The sequence below is a fragment of the Brassica napus genome, chromosome A5 (genome assembly GCF_020379485.1).
Source record: "Brassica napus cultivar Da-Ae chromosome A5, Da-Ae, whole genome shotgun sequence".
NCBI lineage: Eukaryota > Viridiplantae > Streptophyta > Magnoliopsida > Brassicales > Brassicaceae > Brassica > Brassica napus.
This window is the reverse complement of record NC_063438.1, coordinates 26052145-26071081: the sequence shown is the minus strand read 5'-3', so window position 1 is coordinate 26071081 and position 18937 is coordinate 26052145. Positions and strand designations below refer to the sequence as shown.

Here is an 18937-nt window from a genome sequence, read left to right as displayed (position 1 = left end):
GGCTCCTGGACAGGGAGGTTCTTGTCTTATGCTGGACGCCTACAACTGATACAGTCAGTCATCACAAGCTTGGCAAATTTCTGGATGGCTGCGTTCAAGCTTCCTAGCAGTTGTTTGAAGGAAATAGAAAGACTATGCTCTGCTTTTCTTTGGTCCGGTCCAGGCTTGAATAATAAAAAGGCGAAGGTCTCTTGGTCTGAGGTCAGTAGAACGAAACAAGAGGGAGGATTGGGGTTAAGGAAGTTGAAGGATGTCAACTTGGTAAGTTGTTTGAAGCTACTTTGGAGGATTCTGTCTGCAGAGTCGCTGTGGGTAATTTGGGTGAAAATATATCTCATCCGTAAAGGCTCGTTGTGGACGGTTAAAGAGAACACTCAATCTGGTTCATGGATGTGGAAAAAATTATTGAAGTATAGAGATGTGGCGAAAAGGATGTATAAAGTGGATGTGAAGAATGGGAAGAGGACATCTTTCTGGTTTGAGAGCTGGTCATCGTTGGGATGTCTGAAGGATATACTAGGAGAAGGAAGTAATATTGATATGGGTATCTCAATAAACGCAACAGTAGAAGAAAGTTGGATGCATCGCCGAAGAGAGCATAGAGTGGTGATTCTTAATAAAGTTGAGTTGGAAATTGAAGTGAGCAGAGCTGGCAGAGTGCATGAGGAAGACGTCTCGTTGTGGGTAAATGGAAAGGGGAGCTATAAGAGATCCTTTTCATCGAGGGAAACATGGGAGGTTATCAGGGAAAAACACCAACTGTGTCACTGGCATGAAGCAGTTTGGTTTAAATATGCAACTCCAAAATACTCTTTTATTTTGTGGACTGCATTAAAAGGAAGACTCCCAACTGGAGAAAGAATGAGGCAGTGGGGTGGAAACGTCAATATATCATGTGTGCTGTGTAATGAGCCTCTGGAAACCTTGGAGCATCTATTTTTTGAGTGTGCTTACTCTGCTCAAGTTTGGGGAATGTTGATGAAAGGTATTTTGCGAGGTGCATACACAGAGAGATGGGAAGGCTTATTGAGGATAATGAGAGATTTGACAAGGGGGAAGATGCAGTTGTTCCTGATAAAATATATGTTTCAAGCAGCAGTGTATATGATATGGAGAGAGAGGAATAGGAGACGTCATGGAGAGGCTGTAACTCCATCGATACTCTTAGCAAAGTTGCTGGATAAAAACATGAGGAACAAGCTTACCATTATACAAAGAAGAGGTGATATCAAGATGGGAGAAGGGATGCAGTATTGGTTTGCTACAAGATAGAAGTTTTATAATTTTTGAAAAATCTGTGAAGTTGATATAGGAAAGGGATGGAGTTAACACACAAGTTTAAGAAAGGTCACATGATGTAAAAAGGTCTTTTTCTTTTGAATTCAATTTAATATTCAATTCAAAAAAATAAATAATAATAAGGTACCGCCAAGGGAGTGGAAGCTGAAGAAGCTTCTCTACACTCACTTCGGCACAAATTCCCAACCCAACCCAAAACTGAACCGTCGTTAGTTAATGACCATGCCAACTCAAGAGGGAGAACAAGAAAACCAAGAAGAGAATCAATAAAGTCTTCACTGCACTCTGCATAGATAATCTTCTTGTCAGACTTTCTGACAAATATCTTCACATTACAGTCATGGCCTCCTTTTACACAACCAACGTCTAATGCATGAGTAGACGGCCTTTTTAGAAAATCTTTGCCGAGGAATGTACGTGATAACGGAAAGTCCGAAGCAAAAAAGTTTCCAAGTAGAGTCAGCACCTACACATTTAGATAAGATTACTAGATTAGAATAAAGAATCATATCCATAATAAATGAATGGTGTGGTAAGAAGATGGTACCTCTTGAGTGCCAACATCAAGAAGAATCTCTTTAACGTCATCAAAATCTGCATATCCTAGTAGATTAAGCTCTTTTGAAATAACACCTAGAGAGCTCAAAGTCACTCTCATATCATCAGTGACAATGTAAGAGGAACGACAGCTAACAAACACTCCATCTTCATTATTTCCTATTGGGCTTCCGAGTTGATCTTCCTCTGAAACTTGAAACTCTCTTGTCATCAAACCTCCACAGCTACACCTCGAAGTGTTAAAGTTGCTGTACTTACTGCAACTCCTAGGAAAACGTGGGCATGTGAAGAACTTTGTAGCTTCAGTATCATCTACGTTCAGCTTCAGCCTCCTGCAATGGATTTCCTTAGTGCTCCTCGGATAAAGCAACATAGTTTTGCAAGCCTCAGTCTCGAAATCGTCGATGGTCATATCTGAAACACTTTTGTAATTGTTGTTAAAACACCCTAATCTCATTGGCTGCTGGTTATGCTTCTCGAGAAGTCTGACAATGGTGCCCATGGGAAGTGTTAGAAGACTGAATAGGACGTCAACAAAGTCCCTACAAGCCTCAGCCAGAACAACTTTGTTTCTCTTCTCATCAACCAGAAGTCTCAGACTAAACTTTGTTTCCTCCATTGGAAAGAAAAAACAATAATGAGGAAAAAGAATAGCGGAAGAGTGTTTTCAAACCAAGTTCTGTGTCTTGAGGAAGACAATGATTCGCTTATATATTTACATACTGAACCACCAAGGTTGTGACTTGGGAGTTTGGACTAGGGAATAGCAAGAGGTTTCTTATCTGACATTAATTTGACCGTGATGTTTCAAAATATCGAAACTCAAAAACAATTTGAGCTTCCCCATGCCGCGTGGTTGAAGTACATACCCCAATGAGGCAATGACTTTACTATCAAATTAAGAAAATGAAGAGTCTTCTTCTGTTTGTTGTGTAAATGTAGAGCTTTCTCATGTTTCCTCTTGTGTTATCTTAAGTTTTTAGTTTTACTAGAGATTTTATCCGGGCTACGCCCGGAATTATTTAACTAACATTGTATTTAATATATATATGACACACTACATCTATGTTATAAGAATATAAATAGTAAATTAAATTTGATATGAGTAAGACTCACAATATATTATTTTTACTATCTAAAATATGTATGAGATGATGGTCAAATGTGAAATGAATAAAGAATTTGTTAAACCTTAGTTATTATCCAAAATATTTTTTCTTACGTATTTAGGTTATTATAAAAATATATTTTTAATCTCAATTGATTTATATATTTTTTACTTTAAATCACTAAGCTTGCAGTTTTTACTTACAATTTAACTTAAATTTACAGGATTATAAAATATTTATGATTTTTAGAATCTATATGAGTTGATACACTTACTATGATGTCTTCAGGACTTATGGCTGTTGTAGAACAACTTTTAAAAGTTAACATCAACATTTCGTTAATGCTAACTTAAAGTGTTTATAAACTTAAAAAATCAGTATTTAAAAAGTAATAATTGTAAAACTGATTCTATAAATTATTTTCACACATATCTTAGATTTTTAATGTATCACTTAGCTAGTATAGTTTCTGAAATATTCTAGTTTGGTTTACGTGAAAATATTTATTTATTTATTTATAATTCGAAGAATTTGCATTGAGAAACAAAATATTGAATGTTTTTCTAGTATGCATAAAGTAAATAAATTAGTATAAACATTGTTTTGTTAAATTACTCTATTTTCAACCAATCAACTGAAAATGATTTTCGGCTTATTTACTTCCAAAAGAATAATTGTAGATTAATATTTTCTATATTAAAAATAAATCTTTACTTCCAGTTTCATTTTTATTTTCTCTTTTCAATTATTTCTTTTCCACTCCTTTACTCTGACAGTAAAACCATTCTTCTATTGACTTTGTCCACCTCCTAACATGTTACACACTCATAATACAGTAATTACTCGTTACTGCAAGGGTGAATAGTTATTGATCAAGTGTAGAGACCTCATCGTCATAATCTTCTTCTTCTCACGAAAAATCAATGGGACTTTGCAGGTGTCATAGTTGGATTTAATGGAAAGTTGAGTGTCAATAACTTCATATGCAAACAGATCTCATCTGATAACATTGAAGTACATATATGTATCATGACGGCTGATGCCAAAAATTAACCATACACACAATGAGGAAAAATTACTATTAAAAATCATATATTTTGTTCTCAAAAAGAACTATAATAATCTTAGTTAAAACTATGAGTTTGGAGTGCAATCCTCAACCAATCTTGCAGCCGCACATGAATAACATTATCTATGTTTCTCAGACTCTTCACAACAACTTCTCCTGCAAATATTTGCACAAACCGGTCTGTGATCTGAAAACCGTGATTCTCCTAGAGTATAAGAAAGTTCTATTCCTTCTCCTCCTCATGGAATCAGATCAAACCTGAAAACATTCCAAACACACCACAAAAACGTGTTTCTAGAGTTTTGGATAGTACCAACCAAGCATGAGTACATAGTTTTTCTTTAGACTTAGTGGCTTCTCCGGCGTGAGAATCTGAGTTTCGAGAGAAACACTCATCTTGGTCTTCAATAAAGATTTGAGTTTTAAAGATAATTTCTACTACAAAACCTGGTCTTTCTCAAGTAGTGTGTCACAATCATTGTCTCTAGAAATACTCATCTCTTAATAGGATAAAGAAACTCTGTAATTCAAATCTCCAAACCAAAGCACTCGACTGCAACTTCGTAAACAGTCTTCAAAGGGTTTTTATTTCTTTTTACAGAAAGAAGATTTATGATTTTCATTGAAACATACTCGTGATCAACTATTCTTTCAGGTGTGCAACAATAAGGGTTCTTGGTGATTTTTGGGAATTGTGTGTATGTTACAAAATCTCAGCTACATCTGTTACAACTAAGATTGTTATAATTCTTTTTGAAAACAAAATATATAAATTGAAAATTATTATTTCTTCATTGTATAGCTGTATGATATATGTATAGCTGGTGGCTGATGCCAAAAATAAAATATACACCGATAAAACTTTGAAGAAGTGAGATGACTACTTACGGACATGGAGAGTGCAACATAACCCATTCCATATTTGTGGCAATTCTCAGGATCTTCAAATAGACCTCTCCTTTGTCTTTATAAACAGTTGGGATTATGATTGATGGTATATTCCCAGATTCCCTGTTTTGGATTTGGTTAGTATCGTATCATTAAGTAAAACAAAAGTGAACAGAATATCAAATATTTAGACATGACTTTTGAGGCTTACTTACCAGCCGCACATCAACCAACAATGAGACCACGAAGATCTAGGCGAAGAAGGCTTAGTGATGAGAATACAACCCAGCTTAATAAGAAAACAATGACGAATGTGAGAAGAATATTAACAGGTGTGAAGAACCTGAGAGAAAAGATATAAACTCCTAATGAAAAAATTCATGTGACTTACATGTTCACCAAGCTTTCATATGTTACGCTACCAGCTAAACGGTTTCCAATAGCGAAGGACTAAACACATAGAAGACAATCTATACATAAAAAAAAAATTAAGGTTGAGTTGTATATTAGATTTATAAATAGAAAGAGTTAATTAAGTAATAACCAACGCTGTTCAAATATTTCTTAAGTATCATGACCAAGAAGATTGACTCCATCAAAAGCCATATAAAATCCAACTGATGTTATCAGCAGAATCTCCACCACTGGTTTCGATGAATTTATCAACAGATGCAAAAGCTTCAACATCTCTACTTGCAAAGTCTTTTTCGAAAGCTAATACATGCAAAACATAACATATACACATGATTCCGGTTGTTGCATATGCATTTAAGCAGAATAAACAATGAATTAGAAGAGCTGCAAGTAATCAGAGCTTGAACATATTATAAACCTGAAAGTTTAGGTTAATGATCTCATTCTCAAACAATGATATAGTGAATCTAGTCCTTAATCGACCTGAAGATATGCTATAATTAGAATGGTCAAAGGAAGGAAAACGTTTGACGTTGTCCTGCTGCATAAGGTAGACAACAACACCTTGAACCGTAGCAAGAAGTTTCAAATTTATTACAGACTTTAAAATCCATACCTTAGGAAGCTGATATGAATACTTTGAGCTCCGTTCGGAACCCTACTCCTCCGCAGGTTTCCACATCTTCCTCTGTCTCTGTCATTGTTTGCAAACCCTGGCTGCCATCAGTAAACCAGTCGGAGGTAGCCACTAAAGCACCGACCATGGAACCACTGCTTGAAACCTCCTCGGCTGCACAGCTGTAGACGGGAGAGTGTCTGGTGGATTTAGCAGCAGTAGTTTTGTCTTTTTCCGTGAGGCTGTAGGTTTTTGGTTGATACAAAAGACTTTATATAGGAGGAGAAACGTAGGGAGTTGGAACGAAACCATAAAAGAAGAGAGAGTAAAGAAAATGTTAAATGACTCAGAAGTGAAACGACAACGACGGAGAGGAAAGGCCGGAGACGATTAATCAGTTGGGAGGAAGATTAGGTTTTTGCTAAATGTGAGAAATTTGGGGCCATGGGAAAATAAATTAAACCCACACAAATAAGCCCACTATTAATCAGTCTCGAGATTGCCTCAATGACGTGGTCAAAATACTATCTGTGATTGGATGATTTAATTGGCTGACCTGGACAGCTTCTCTACTCCTCATATAACCCTTTTAGTATAGGTTAGATTTGTTTCGTTAGTTTCAGGTTTCACATGTAAAAACATAAACGTATAATAAGCTGAAGCTTGCCAAAGCCAGAAACTATAATCTGGTGGCTTGTTAGTGTAGATATACAGAAGATGCTTCTGGAAGGTATAGTACCATGGAAGCGTTGAGGTGGACTGTAGGACCTATTACTTTGTCACAGATCAAGTCATTTAAGTTTTTTTAACAGGTTTCTAATACATCCCTGATCAGTCATGTTACTTACCAATAGAGGTTTCCAGCACAAACTCCAAAGAAACAGCAAGGAAAGTGAAGACAAGACTCTCAAAATCTTTTCCTACATACAAAACATAGAACCTTGCTGTCCTGTTTTCGAACAACTACATTGAAAGTTGAAAAGCTCTGAATCAGCCTCAAAGGAGTGTCAGCACTACATGCCAAGTACGCGAAAGCCCAAACCTTGGCCCAACCCTGAAAATGAATAATTCATTTTTAAATTAAATACAACTTCAAAAGTAATGTTCTTGCTCACTTATTCTTCTTCTTCCTTTTTTCATCAGCTAAACTTCAAAATATCTTGTGAGTTGAGCGAAAAGGATAGAGGAAGGAGACACTACACTAAATTTTCCTGTATGGTGAGGTGTTCTACTTAGCTTTTATCTATGGAGTTTGGATCTTCATTTGGGAGGTGCTTCAAGGCAGCAAAACCTCATCTACTTATCTCTACAAGCTCTAAGAACACCAATATCATCACGTTGAGTAGTAGAAATCAGAGAGTCTCATTCAGAGTCTCTGCTGTTTCGTATAAGGAATTCGCCGAGTCTGCTCTGGAAGAAACCAGGAAGAGGGTTCTTCTTGAACCTTCACCTCTCCAGGTAGTGTACAGTGTAGGAAGGATTGTCTCTTTCATTGTTTTTTTTGCCCGTCTTTTGGAAATGCTATGAACTATGGTAAATTCAGTTGAGTTTTCATTTCGACAAAAGACAACTAGACAAGTAGCTAAAAGTGTTGAAGAACATCCTTAGCTGTCTAATGTATCTATACCAAACACTCTAAATTAAGTACCTTTAGCTGTGGCAACACATATGACTATAGAATCTACACATTTTTTTTCTTTCTTAGCAAAACACCTAAAAACTTGACTGTTAAAGGCTGCGTCTGATCATGAAACTGTTACAGGAAAGGTATAGTAGCATGACAGGACATGATGGGAAAACTCAACTTCAAATACTTGCTTTGAAATTTCCAAAGATTAGACTCTTGCGGAGCATGGCCATCGAAAACGAGACCATGCAGGTATTATTGTTGTCCATTTTGATCAATGTACAAATTGTTTGTATGCGTCTCTGTGGATATGACTTTCAAAGAGGTTTAAAATTTTGCTCCTTTACACTCCATTCCTTACCATTGAATGAGTTAAGATTATTTGTACTCTCAAACTTTTCTTTCATATTGGGGTATAATTTGCAGGTATTTGACTTTGCTGGTTTCATGAAGCCAGAGTATGATACGCCCATATTCTGAGCTAACTTCTTCACATCTGCCAACATGAACATAGTTGTCTTGTAAGTTATCTTCTTCTTTGATTTTCTACTTATGCTGTGGTCAATCATGTCTGTTGTCCAAAAGCTAACTGTGTGCTCTTCTTCAGGGATCTAAACCCTTTGCATCAATTGACTGACCATACGAATTACCGAGACAAGTATTACAAAAACATAATGTCCATATATCACAAATATGCTGAGGTGAGCTACAAGAAAATGTGATCACTCAACTGCTTGTGTGTATGAAGTAATCATCATATAAATGGACTGATCTGATAGTTTCTTCCAGATTTTCCCATGGGGAGGAAAACTGACCGGTGAATCCATAAAGTTCTTTTCGCCTTTGGTGATGTGGACCAGGTTTTCTTCTAGCCAAGAAAAACATAACGCTTTGTTCTCTGCCTTCCTTGAATACTATCAGGTATACTCCTTGAATCGAATCTGTGTGCTGCTGGCCAAAAACTAAGGTTCAACAGTAAAACGTGAGTTAATCTATCATTACTGTTACACTACAGGTATGGCTTGAGATGACAATCCAAGTGAAAGAGGAGATGGAGCCATCTCAGGTGAGAGCCAACCGTGAAGCACAGCACAAATACCTGACTTGGCGAGCACAAAAGGTGACTAGTTAGTTACCTTTTTAATGGATCTGTATTTGTTGTTATAGTGGATATTGTCTGGTGTTGGCAGGATCCTGGACATGCTCTTCTTAGGAAACTGCTTGGTGAAGCAAAGGCAAAGGTAATGTTGATTGATTCCATTAGTGTTTCACTTCTTGTCCCCATTAATAAATGATTTTTGAACAAAACCAGGCGTTGCTGAGAGAGTTCCTGTTCAATGGAGTGGATGAGTTGGGCACAAAAACATTCATTGATTACTTTCCAGAGTACGAGACAGAAGGTGGAACTGTGAGTGACAAACGAAGCATCATTGGCAAGTCTTTTGAAACTCGGCCTTGGGATTCAAATGGACAATTCATTGGCTGAACTGCTCCTCTAGGTACTTATTCCATGGTTTTATGTGAACAAGAAGTTTGATTTCAGTTTGTGACATCAAGAAGTCATCAACACAAGATGAAACTGAGCTAGAGGAAGTGAGAATAAAAGAGCAGCATAAAGAGTCTCTCAGGTCTCTGCGTTATACATACTTAGGCATCTCCTCCGGGTTATTGCTTTGAGTTACCAACACTGGTTAGTGTAGTTATTAACATTACATGTTGCAAACACCGTTGTTAAAGGCTTAAAGCATTTGTAATCTACTGATTAGGGAGGATTGGTTATAAAGGTTAGCGAGCTAGCTGACTTCTAAGAACACTTAATATGCATCAATAGTTTCTACTTTCCTCCTTTGCACACTCTTATTTGTGTCCTATGTAACTATGTTGAGGTTTATATGTGAACTCACATAATAACTTGGGCCACTTTCGTTGGTTCCAAAAGGGTGTTAAATGCATAAAACATAATCCAAATGGGATCAAGAAAAACATCAACAACAAAGTTAACTTCACAGTATCAATAAGCTTACGGCTTCTTCCCATAGCTATTTTACATATGAAACCAGAAACATAAGTAACACTTAATAAAAAGACAACACAAGAAAAAGCAGAAGAAGACTCTACATTCACACCACAAACACAAGAAGGTTCACACCACAAACACAAGACAACCTTCTTAAACCAGACCAAACTCCATAGTAGTTATTTTCCCTCTTCAACAACAACCACCACAATAGTCATAGCATATTACTCAGGAAACACCACCATTTACCTCTTAGAAGTGTCACTCGGTTGAGGATGCATCCACATTGGAGGAGGCACACACACCGGCGTTGGATGCCGTATGTCAAAGCTCCATGAATGGAGAACATGTGCCTCGGAAGAGTTCCCGTTTGTAGAGCTTAAACCCACCATGAACTCACCACCCTTCCAAAGCTCCCCCAAGTCTACAGAGAAATCAAAGAACGGATCCAACATCTTCCTCGTGCCTAGTTTCCTGAACCGAACCATCATTCTCTTCAAACTCGCCTCATAATCAATCATACAACTCAACGTCGACCCTCCATTCTCCATCATCAAGTCACCCTCAAAAGAAAGGTTTCTAACTTCAGAAGATTCAGGTTTACCTAACAAGACTCTCGCACGGTTTCCTCTATTGGATATATCAAACTCAAAAGCCACAACCGTCTCGTTCTTTGCATGCTCAAAAAGAAACCCTAAGGCAGAGGAACTGTTGTTGTTTTTATTACCGAACAGACTAAGATCCAAACTAGTTGGAACCATTACAAAAGCCATGACGTCATCGGTCTCATTAGGCATGGAAAACGAGAAGTAACTCGAGAAAGATAACGAGTTGCTAAGATTGATGGGTTCCTTGTAAACCACTCTTCCCTCGCTTCCACTCACAGAGTTTGTCAGCTGAATCGAAGAGCCTTCGTTGATCAACTTCGAATCTCCAAAAAGTTCAACTTCCTTGTCGAAACTCATAGGTTTGAACATCTTTTGTCTTGCTGTTTTTTTTTCTGTCTGGTTGGTTTATGTGAATAAAAAAAAAACGGAAGAAAGATTAAATAACAATCTTCTTCCTTTTCTTAACCTTCAAGGAAACGTCTCTCTCATCCTCTCGTAGTCGTTGCTGAGTAATATTGTGATTTTAATTCCATTTTCTGATGTGTTTCTAATATTATTTTATTTTTTCTTGTTCAGTTTAATTAGTCTTTGTACACTTGTGAAAACTATGTTCGTCCAATGGTTTTATCCACGGTTTGTTAATGACTTTATAAGACCGTTTCAAAGTCAGATTGTAGAGCTGTGCCGTGCACGCATATAAGAACTTATTAGGTCGGTCAATTGGTGATTAGTTTAAGTTATAAAGATGATTAGATTATGGATTATATTAATCTAGTTTCATGGTCTGTAAGTATGATGTTTTTATGTCTTCATCTTAGCTATATAAACAGTGATATAACACTTGAGAAATTAAAGAGCGAAGACTAAAGAAATGATCAAAACAACTCGAAGTAGAAAGACAATAGCATAAATCTGAAGTGGACAAAATCAAGAAAAATGTATCGATCATACTACAAAGGAAGCAGCACTTATAGCAAAGACAAAAAGGTGAACTTGGTAGATTTGATAGTGATCTATTCATCACCGAACATATCAAAACCACCGTAGTCTTCTTCATCTGATTCCTCAACAACTTCCTTCTTCTCCTCTACCTTGGCAGCTCCAGCTGAAGCTCCACCACCTGCATCAGCAGAGACAGCCGCTACAGCAACAGCAAACTTGCTAGGATCCTGCATTAACATCCAACACAAACAATACAATTAAGCCAAGCAAATCAAACTTATATATTTTTTAAAAATGTTAATTTGATGACTAACCTTCAAGAACTCCTTGACCTTCTCTGCTTGTGGGAAAGTGTACTCAGTGGCAACAGAGATAGCCAATGCATTCTTGTATGCATTAATGAACATATGAGGAGCAGCAGCAAGGGTAGGGAAAGAGATAGCTAGCGCCAAGGAAGTGACCATGGAGATACCAGCGGCGAACTTCTGAACAAGGTCATCTTCCGTAAGATCAAGAACCTCAGGGCTGAAGACTGAGCCATTGTCGTAAACAGACTGGACAACAAGACCGTAAGAGAACGGCCTGATGCCGAGCTTCGCTAGAAGGGCGGCCTCGGAAGAACCGACCTTGTCACCTTGCTTGATGAGCTCAACAGGGGTGATGATTTCGACTGTACCCTTGTTAATCTTAGTTGGGATGTTAAGAACCTACCAAAATCCCAAAATAAAAAAACATTAATCAGCTAATAAAACTTCAACAAGGGAAGAAAGTATTACAAAACATGATAAAACCAAACCTGGAAGAAAGATGTCTGAGATGGGTCAAGACCAGTGTTACCAGGCTGGACAACAACATCAATAGGTGCAACCAAACCCACACGAGCAGGAGCACCAACCTGTTCATATTACAAGACAAATATAAGAGAGAGTTTAATCTCAACCTAAGTTGATGTAATAAGAACAGAGCTATGGATTAAACTAACCTTGTACTTGGCAACTTCCTCACTCACTTCCTTGAGGTCACCCTTGGTGAAGATCAAACCAACATTTCCCTATACACAAAACACATAACCATCCAAATAAAAATTAAAACTTTTAATAAAAATCTAAACTTTTAATAAAAATCGAAAATTTTGATAGACATTTCACTGAACACAAACACATAACCCTCCAATAAAAATCAAAACTTTTGATTAAAAATCTAATCTTTCAATAAAAATCTAAAATTTTGACAGCTAAGACAAATCAAAACGTGAATTTACCTGAAGAAGGGGCATGAGATTGAGGATGCCAGTGTTTCCAGTGTTCTCAGCGTGAATCTTAACAGAACGCTTCATCATAGTGTTCTTCCCCATAAGCACCACAGAGTCACCACGAAGACCCTTCCTGATGTTCTGGAGCTGAGTCGACCCCACGTTGTCGGCTGCAACGACCAAGATCTGTGTGAACTCGTCGATGAGCTGACATAGCTTCGCGTCGTAAGCGATCTTCTTCTCGGCTTTTGTTGCCTTCACCATTGTTGCTCAAGGGATGAGACTCGAGTTTTCTCTTTGTCTGCAGCAGAGTGACGGAGAGATAAGAGAAAGAAGCTAGGGTTTTGGTTTCAGTGTTTTTATACTATGCGAAATGGGTAGAGGATAAAATGAATCTAGGGCTTCTTCTTAGTGATCTGAATCTAACGGTTCTTATTTTGTGCTTACTTACTGATCTGACGGCTCTTATTTACTTTGATAATATTGGGCTTTTTGGGCCCAACTCTGATGGTTCGTATTTGCTTTGCTTATCTGACGGATCTTGTTTATCTTGATAAATTGGGCATTTACCGAAACTGGGCCCAAATGAAAAACACCATGCATTCTGATTTAAGATGATAAAACGGGACACAGTAGAGTAGAGGTTAATCTGACTTTTCTAAATCCAATATCCCCACCTAAATTAGGTTCTTTGTTAAGTATCAGGTACATAAACCAAAAGCTGTGAAACTGATAATAGTAGTAAAACAATAAAATTCATATCAATCATATATTTTATCCACATACACAACATCTGGACGGACTACAAATTCAACTTTTAACATTTATTATCGACTACATGACATCAAATCAAATGTGATCAATCAAATCAAACAAATAAAACAAATCCCAGTTAGCTTGAGCCAAACTTTATTTCCCTTTGCCCTGAATAATCTTATTATTACTGTTTTCAAGAAAACCATTTATATTGTTTAACATCTCGGAAGATCAGGAGGTGGTGGTGGCAAGCTGGTCGACTTCGTTGGTCCGTTCTCAACCACAAACACCATCCCTAATCCAAATGGCAAGTGAACATCGATATGACAATGCATAATCCACGCACCTGAACAATGTTTCCAGAACTTAGCTTCATGCATGATGTATCAACATAACATGTATCATATAACATATGGAGTATTCAACTAGACTACTAGAGTAGTCAACTCGAGTGAAACTTTATTATAAACCGGAGTCCGGTTCAAATTAAATTTTGGTACAAAGAGTAGGGTAGAGAGTTTACCTGGGTTATCAGCTCTGAAACGGATCACGGCCCACCCACCAACAGGCACAGCCAAGGTGTTACGGAACTGGGGGTTAACAAGATTGTACTTGCTCCGATCACGGGTCGGGTCATAATTACCAAACCCTTGAGCCAACACGTGGAAGTTAAACCCGTGGAGATGCATGGGGTGACTCTCAGCCGCGAGAAGCGCGTGGTTCTGCAGCACCAAATCCACCGTCGTATTGAATTTCAAGACCTTAGCGCTCGTTGATTTGTGAACGAACAAGAGCCCCGGGCTTGTCTGGGTTATGTTCGGGTCGGTGTAATCGAACTTAACCGGAGGCTGGTTTGGAAAATCAGGCGTGAAAATGCCTTCGACGCCGTGAAAAACCGCTTCCAAGATGGATAGCTTTTTGGGTAAGACGAAGGAGTGGTTGTTCATCGAAGCAGCGAATTTCGAATTCGGACATCCAGCGCAAGCCTCTAGCCCGAGCCCGATGGTTACGAGCATCTCCTCGTCCACGTGGCGAGGCACTGGGACCCAGTGTGGTCCATGGACCAAACTGGTCAGATTAGAGTAGAACCTGTGAGCAGTTGGCGTGTCGAAGAAAGAAGGCAGCTTCGGCATCAACACGCGCTTCGTTTTGTGTGTTTTCGACGCGCCGCTGATGTAGTGGATGACGCCTCTGGTGGTTGTGTTGGGGAATGGCACGCTGGGTGCGCTGGCGTAAGGGTGAGCCGCCATGTAGTAGGAGGAGCCGATGGACTGATCGGCGTGGAGCAGCGCGTCGACGGTTTGACCCGGTGCGATGACGATGACGTCGGTGAGGTAAGGTTTGGTGTAGACTGCGTCGGCTGCAACAACTGTCAGCTTGTGATTGGCTATCTTGAAAAATAGTTGCATGTTCATTGCCGCGTTTATGATGCGGAGTAAATATAACTTTCCTTTTACCACGTCTAGGTTAAACATTCCTGTTTTTTTTTTCATTTCAGAAAAATAAATGGTTAGATTGCAAATGATCATTAGATAAAATTTGATTAGTAACCGGCAATTAATTTTTGTTTCACTACATAACCATATTATATTAGATGAGAATATATCATAATATTAGATAGTGGTAACTGTATGGTATGGAATTTGTGAAACCAACTTGTTATTTAGGTTTATTAATTCTACGCAGACAAGGTTAAGAAAATGCATGCAGTACTATGTAATTAGAGAGAAAATTAGTATATATGCATTTTCATTTTAGCGTACACTATGCTTTAAAATCATTATTTTAAGATAGAATGTACTTTTTTGTAATCATGTTAACTAAAGCATGTAATAATTTGTTCCGCTATTTCACCAAAAGTACGTATATATTGTGAAAGAGCATGCATGTAAACAATATCACACTCAACTTATTTAAACCTCCACTAGCTAATATGATTACTTCTAGTGTATATACTTTATAGTTTCTATAGCAGTACTCCATCACCAATAACACGTAAAATAAGAAAAGGGACCCTTCAAGTGAACGTCATAGTCATTTACTATGAATACCAAAAAAAATGTTTCTCCTTAAATAGTGATTAATTTTTTTTTTTTTTACTTACTGTCTTTGGAACACGGATATAGGTTTCCTGGCAGGCCATTGATCGTATAGGCATCGGAATTGTTTGGAGGAATTCCGGTGGCGATTGCAGCCTCCTCTAACGCGACTACATCGGTGTTCCACCATTCACCTGTTTAATAATACAATTTGAACTTTTAATATTTCTAATAATTAAAATCATCGATGACTATTGGCTAAGTACTCTAAAATACAAGTAGGGGGACGAACAACACCCTTTCGCATTATTCACCAGCTGAACTACTAAAGTTTAGCTAACTATTTGAATATGTATTTTGATAGCAATTAAATAAAAATAAATTATTTAGTTGAGACGTACCGAATATGATGGGAACTTCTTTGTGGGGTTTGGGAAACGGGTAAGAGTGACCGGGTTTAGGGCGGATGATGATAGCACCGTATACGGTCGCGCGTAAGAAAGACGAATGTGCGTGCCACCACAAGGTACCTTCTTGGCCTGTGATGTTGAACCTGTAAGCGTAGCGATGGCCAGGCTGGATTGGGCATTGCGTTATCATGCTCGGTCCATCCGCCCAAACCGTCAGTCTATGGAATATCCCGTGCCTACGTGTATGCAAAAATATTACGATATACAGTATTCATATTCAACATTATGATATATTAATTAATTAGTATGCCTTGTATTTAGAGATCTAATTGACGAACGTATTTATTAAGTATCGCCAGGATTTGAAGTTTAAGTATTGATGGTCAATTAGAGTATTAGACGACAGGAAAAAAAAATGGATGGTCAACTTTGTTTTGGTATTATGATAACCTGATTAACCAATGCAACCCAAGTTAGTTTAATTTTATTTGGATTTATACATTGTTTTATTTTCTTAGTTTCTAAAAGTCATTATGGAAATGGTAAAGGAGAGTAAAGAAACACCTAAAAGTTTATTTTATTTGAAACTATTTACAAATTGAAATAAGCATGTTTCACGAAACTGGATTAGACTAATTAACAGTTTCAAACATATATGCATGTCTAATTATGTTCAAATCGTTGACTGATAATTTCGAAAATTAGCTCACAAACTAAACCAAATTTTAGCTCAAGTTACTTTGTTTAAATAAGCAAAGGTCTAAGAAGAAACAGGTTGGTTAAAACTGATTATTTTGTGGGTATGCATGTTTTGTCAGTCGTCTGGTTCTTGTTGTTTCTTAGCCCTAAACCAAAATTGAAATCGTAATCACTGAACAAAAACAATATAAGATTTTAGTTTGGTTCTTGTGATTTATAACTTCTAAACTCCATAAGGAAAAACAATAAAAACAAATGACTTCTCCCCAAGTCTCTCTATATTTCTATAACGGCAAAGACCATAGATCATAGAGTATTATATTCAATAAAGGGAAACAGCTAATCGAGGAACCGTGAAAGGGTAGCGTCTAGTATAAAGTCAGAAAACCAATACGAAATCACGCATAATTTAAGTAATAGCTAACATAATACGAAGTTTATTATATAGTATATTAATTAAGTGAATACCAATGATTTTGTCAAAAATAAAATAAAAGAATTTAAGTGGATGAATACCAATGAATTGTGATGTTGTGAGGGGAATTGTTAATGACGTGTATAACGAGGGAGTCACCCTCCTTGACGCGTACTGTTGGTCCAGGCAGGCTCCCATTAACAACCGTTATCACTTGACGTTTGCACAGCCGAGACATGGTTAAGTTTTGTACCTGGCAAAATCCAAGTATCTCTCACGTCGTTAGCGATAACTTGCTCACTAGTTGGTATTACAAACTCATACTTCACATGCATGTTACGTTTCACCGTTAATAAGTAAAATAACAAGAAATGGTAAAAAACATGAATCGGATTTTCAAATAAGAATCCTGTAATAAGTTATGATTATGAACCGATGGTCTATAAAATGATATAGATAGTTCTAATAAGATGCATGCAAAGAACTATATTGAAGAAATTAGTGAAGAGGAAGAAGAATGAATGGTTACGTTGAAGGTGTGTTCGACAATGGCGGCAGAAGCTATTGAAGAGACTGCAAAAATAAGGAAAGCGCAAGCAAGAGAAACCTTAACGCCCTCCATCTCTAGAGACAGAAAGATGGGATGAAGCGAGCTAGAGAGAAATGTGTTATGGAGATTTTGAAGCAAAAAGAGAATTGATTTTGGCTAATTTATAGAGTGCGAAGTGGTAACATTGAGAAGAAGAAGCAAAACACGCTTTGTAATTAGGGTTGTCTATGATAACTGTTTCAATATACAAGTATTAATTCACGAGTTTATAATATATATATAGGTATTGATCAATATAGGTGTTTCTGTATTTCTTCATTTATGTTTTTTTGTGAGCGAGTTTTCTTGTTATCAAATTAAAACGTAGATTAGTTAAGTGCCACATACTTGTTCATTTTTAATAGTTGGTTCGTTGTTCCTTCATTGTTAAACTGTGTGTGAAAATGCAAAACTAGGTCGCTAGGATATTAGCTTAAATACTGTATATACACATAAAAATACCATGCAAATAACCAATTTATTAATAGTCTTTTTTGATAATCCAGATATCCGGACCTCTCACTTAGTCCGACTATCCCACCGTGTCCAACCGGAACTAGCAAGGAAAATCCTGGAGGCCAAACGGAAACCATGTTAAATCCGCTGTGGCCGGGGCTCGAACTCGTGATGGCGGGCCACTCAGCCGATTTATTAATAGTTTATAGCTGGAATATATATACTTAGTAATAAAAGTTATAATCAACTCGACGAATGAGTCTTTTTACAAACAAAAAAACTCTACAAATTAATGAGTTTAAAAGTTTCTTTATGCAAATCGACCACAGTTCTCTAACATTATTATTACTTGTGTGTATATCTGTATACATGTTGTCTACGTGTGTGCATGTGTTTTCCGGTTTTTGTTTATTACCGAAGCTAGGCCTATAGGTAATTTTCAATCTGTTAGTAGAGACGTTGTTGTCTAAATTTCTAACAGCTTATTATATTTTTTATAAAGAATAACAAAAGTCATCCAAACTCTTGCTTCTCAAGACAAACAATCTTACATTCTATTGAAATCAATAAAATTATGTTACAAGTCCAAAATATATAGCTACATGTATCTAATTTGATACCTAAGTATCAACCATAACTTTAGCGACATATCTCTGATTAATTTGAAATATGCATTTGCAATATATATACCACAAAAGTAGCGATGGCTTTTTTATATAGTAATTTTTAAAAATATTTAATTATTGATAAAACAGAAACTAAAAAACATTAAATGGACATCCTTTTCTTCTCGTTGCTAGTGGTTTCATATTCTATATACGTAAGTAGTTAAACGATATCCAATAATCACATGATTATCAAAGTTGATTGCATTAAGGAATCATTAACGAATCCGCAATCTACTTAAGATGATATTGAAATGCAAAATCAATACATGCGACGCACTCCGGACACAGGCCAATTCATCTTGTCTCAAATTATATGACAATTGTACTATCTTGGAAATGGTTTGAACCAACGATCAAATTCATAAAATTATTATTGTATTATGATGTTAATTCGTCTACTTTTAGATATATATTTTTAATCAAAATGAAGAATTTTGGTACGTGCATAGACAAGGTCCACATTATCAGCAAGTTGAAACTTGGAAGCCTCTTAGTCAACTTGACAA

The 18937-nt window shown here is 37.0% G+C and overlaps 4 protein-coding genes, 1 long non-coding RNA gene and 1 pseudogene across 9 annotated transcripts; 1 reads left to right on the top strand and 5 right to left on the bottom strand.

Moving 5' to 3' along the window:
* Positions 1–1036: 1036 nt before the first annotated feature.
* On the bottom strand, positions 1037–2732 carry LOC125609107. Its single transcript, XM_048780036.1, has one exon. It carries the CDS (start codon positions 2474–2476, stop codon positions 1805–1807), a length of 672 nt encoding a protein of 223 aa, XP_048635993.1. The 5' UTR covers positions 2477–2732; the 3' UTR covers positions 1037–1804.
* Positions 2733–3934: 1202 nt separating this feature from the next.
* Positions 3935–6402, bottom strand: LOC106439618. 5 transcript variants are annotated; one of them, XR_002664654.2, is made up of 4 exons: positions 5954–6402; positions 5315–5820; positions 5139–5212; positions 3935–5046 (listed from the first exon to the last, which is right to left on the bottom strand). It is a non-coding gene; the product is annotated as an uncharacterized LOC106439618 (long non-coding RNA). The 5 variants fall into 5 exon arrangements; XR_002664655.2 differs by having other exon boundaries at positions 5315–5637; positions 5756–6399; XR_002664656.2 differs by having other exon boundaries at positions 5315–5637; positions 5954–6395.
* A 287-nt stretch (positions 6403–6689) lies between these two features.
* LOC111215794 lies at positions 6690–9436 on the top strand (annotated as a pseudogene).
* A 49-nt stretch (positions 9437–9485) lies between these two features.
* On the bottom strand, positions 9486–10645 carry LOC111215795 (flt3 receptor-interacting lectin-like). The gene has a single exon (XM_022719877.2). The coding sequence runs from the start codon at positions 10572–10574 to the stop codon at positions 9843–9845; it is 732 nt and encodes a 243-aa protein (XP_022575598.1). The 5' UTR covers positions 10575–10645; the 3' UTR covers positions 9486–9842.
* Positions 10646–11077: 432 nt separating this feature from the next.
* On the bottom strand, positions 11078–12771 carry LOC111215793 (60S acidic ribosomal protein P0-2-like). The gene is made up of 5 exons (XM_022719876.2): positions 12409–12771; positions 12130–12198; positions 11944–12042; positions 11462–11854; positions 11078–11374 (listed from the first exon to the last, which is right to left on the bottom strand). The coding sequence occupies exons 1-5, from the start codon at positions 12661–12663 to the stop codon at positions 11219–11221; spliced, it is 972 nt and encodes a 323-aa protein (XP_022575597.1). The 5' UTR covers positions 12664–12771; the 3' UTR covers positions 11078–11218.
* A 364-nt stretch (positions 12772–13135) lies between these two features.
* On the bottom strand, positions 13136–17511 carry LOC111215792 (laccase-7). Its single transcript, XM_022719875.2, has 6 exons — positions 17248–17511; positions 16820–16971; positions 15596–15840; positions 15260–15388; positions 13679–14632; positions 13136–13501 (listed from the first exon to the last, which is right to left on the bottom strand). Exons 1-6 carry the CDS (start codon positions 17338–17340, stop codon positions 13371–13373), a joined length of 1704 nt encoding a protein of 567 aa, XP_022575596.1. The 5' UTR covers positions 17341–17511; the 3' UTR covers positions 13136–13370.
* Between the last annotated feature and the right edge of the window lie 1426 nt (positions 17512–18937).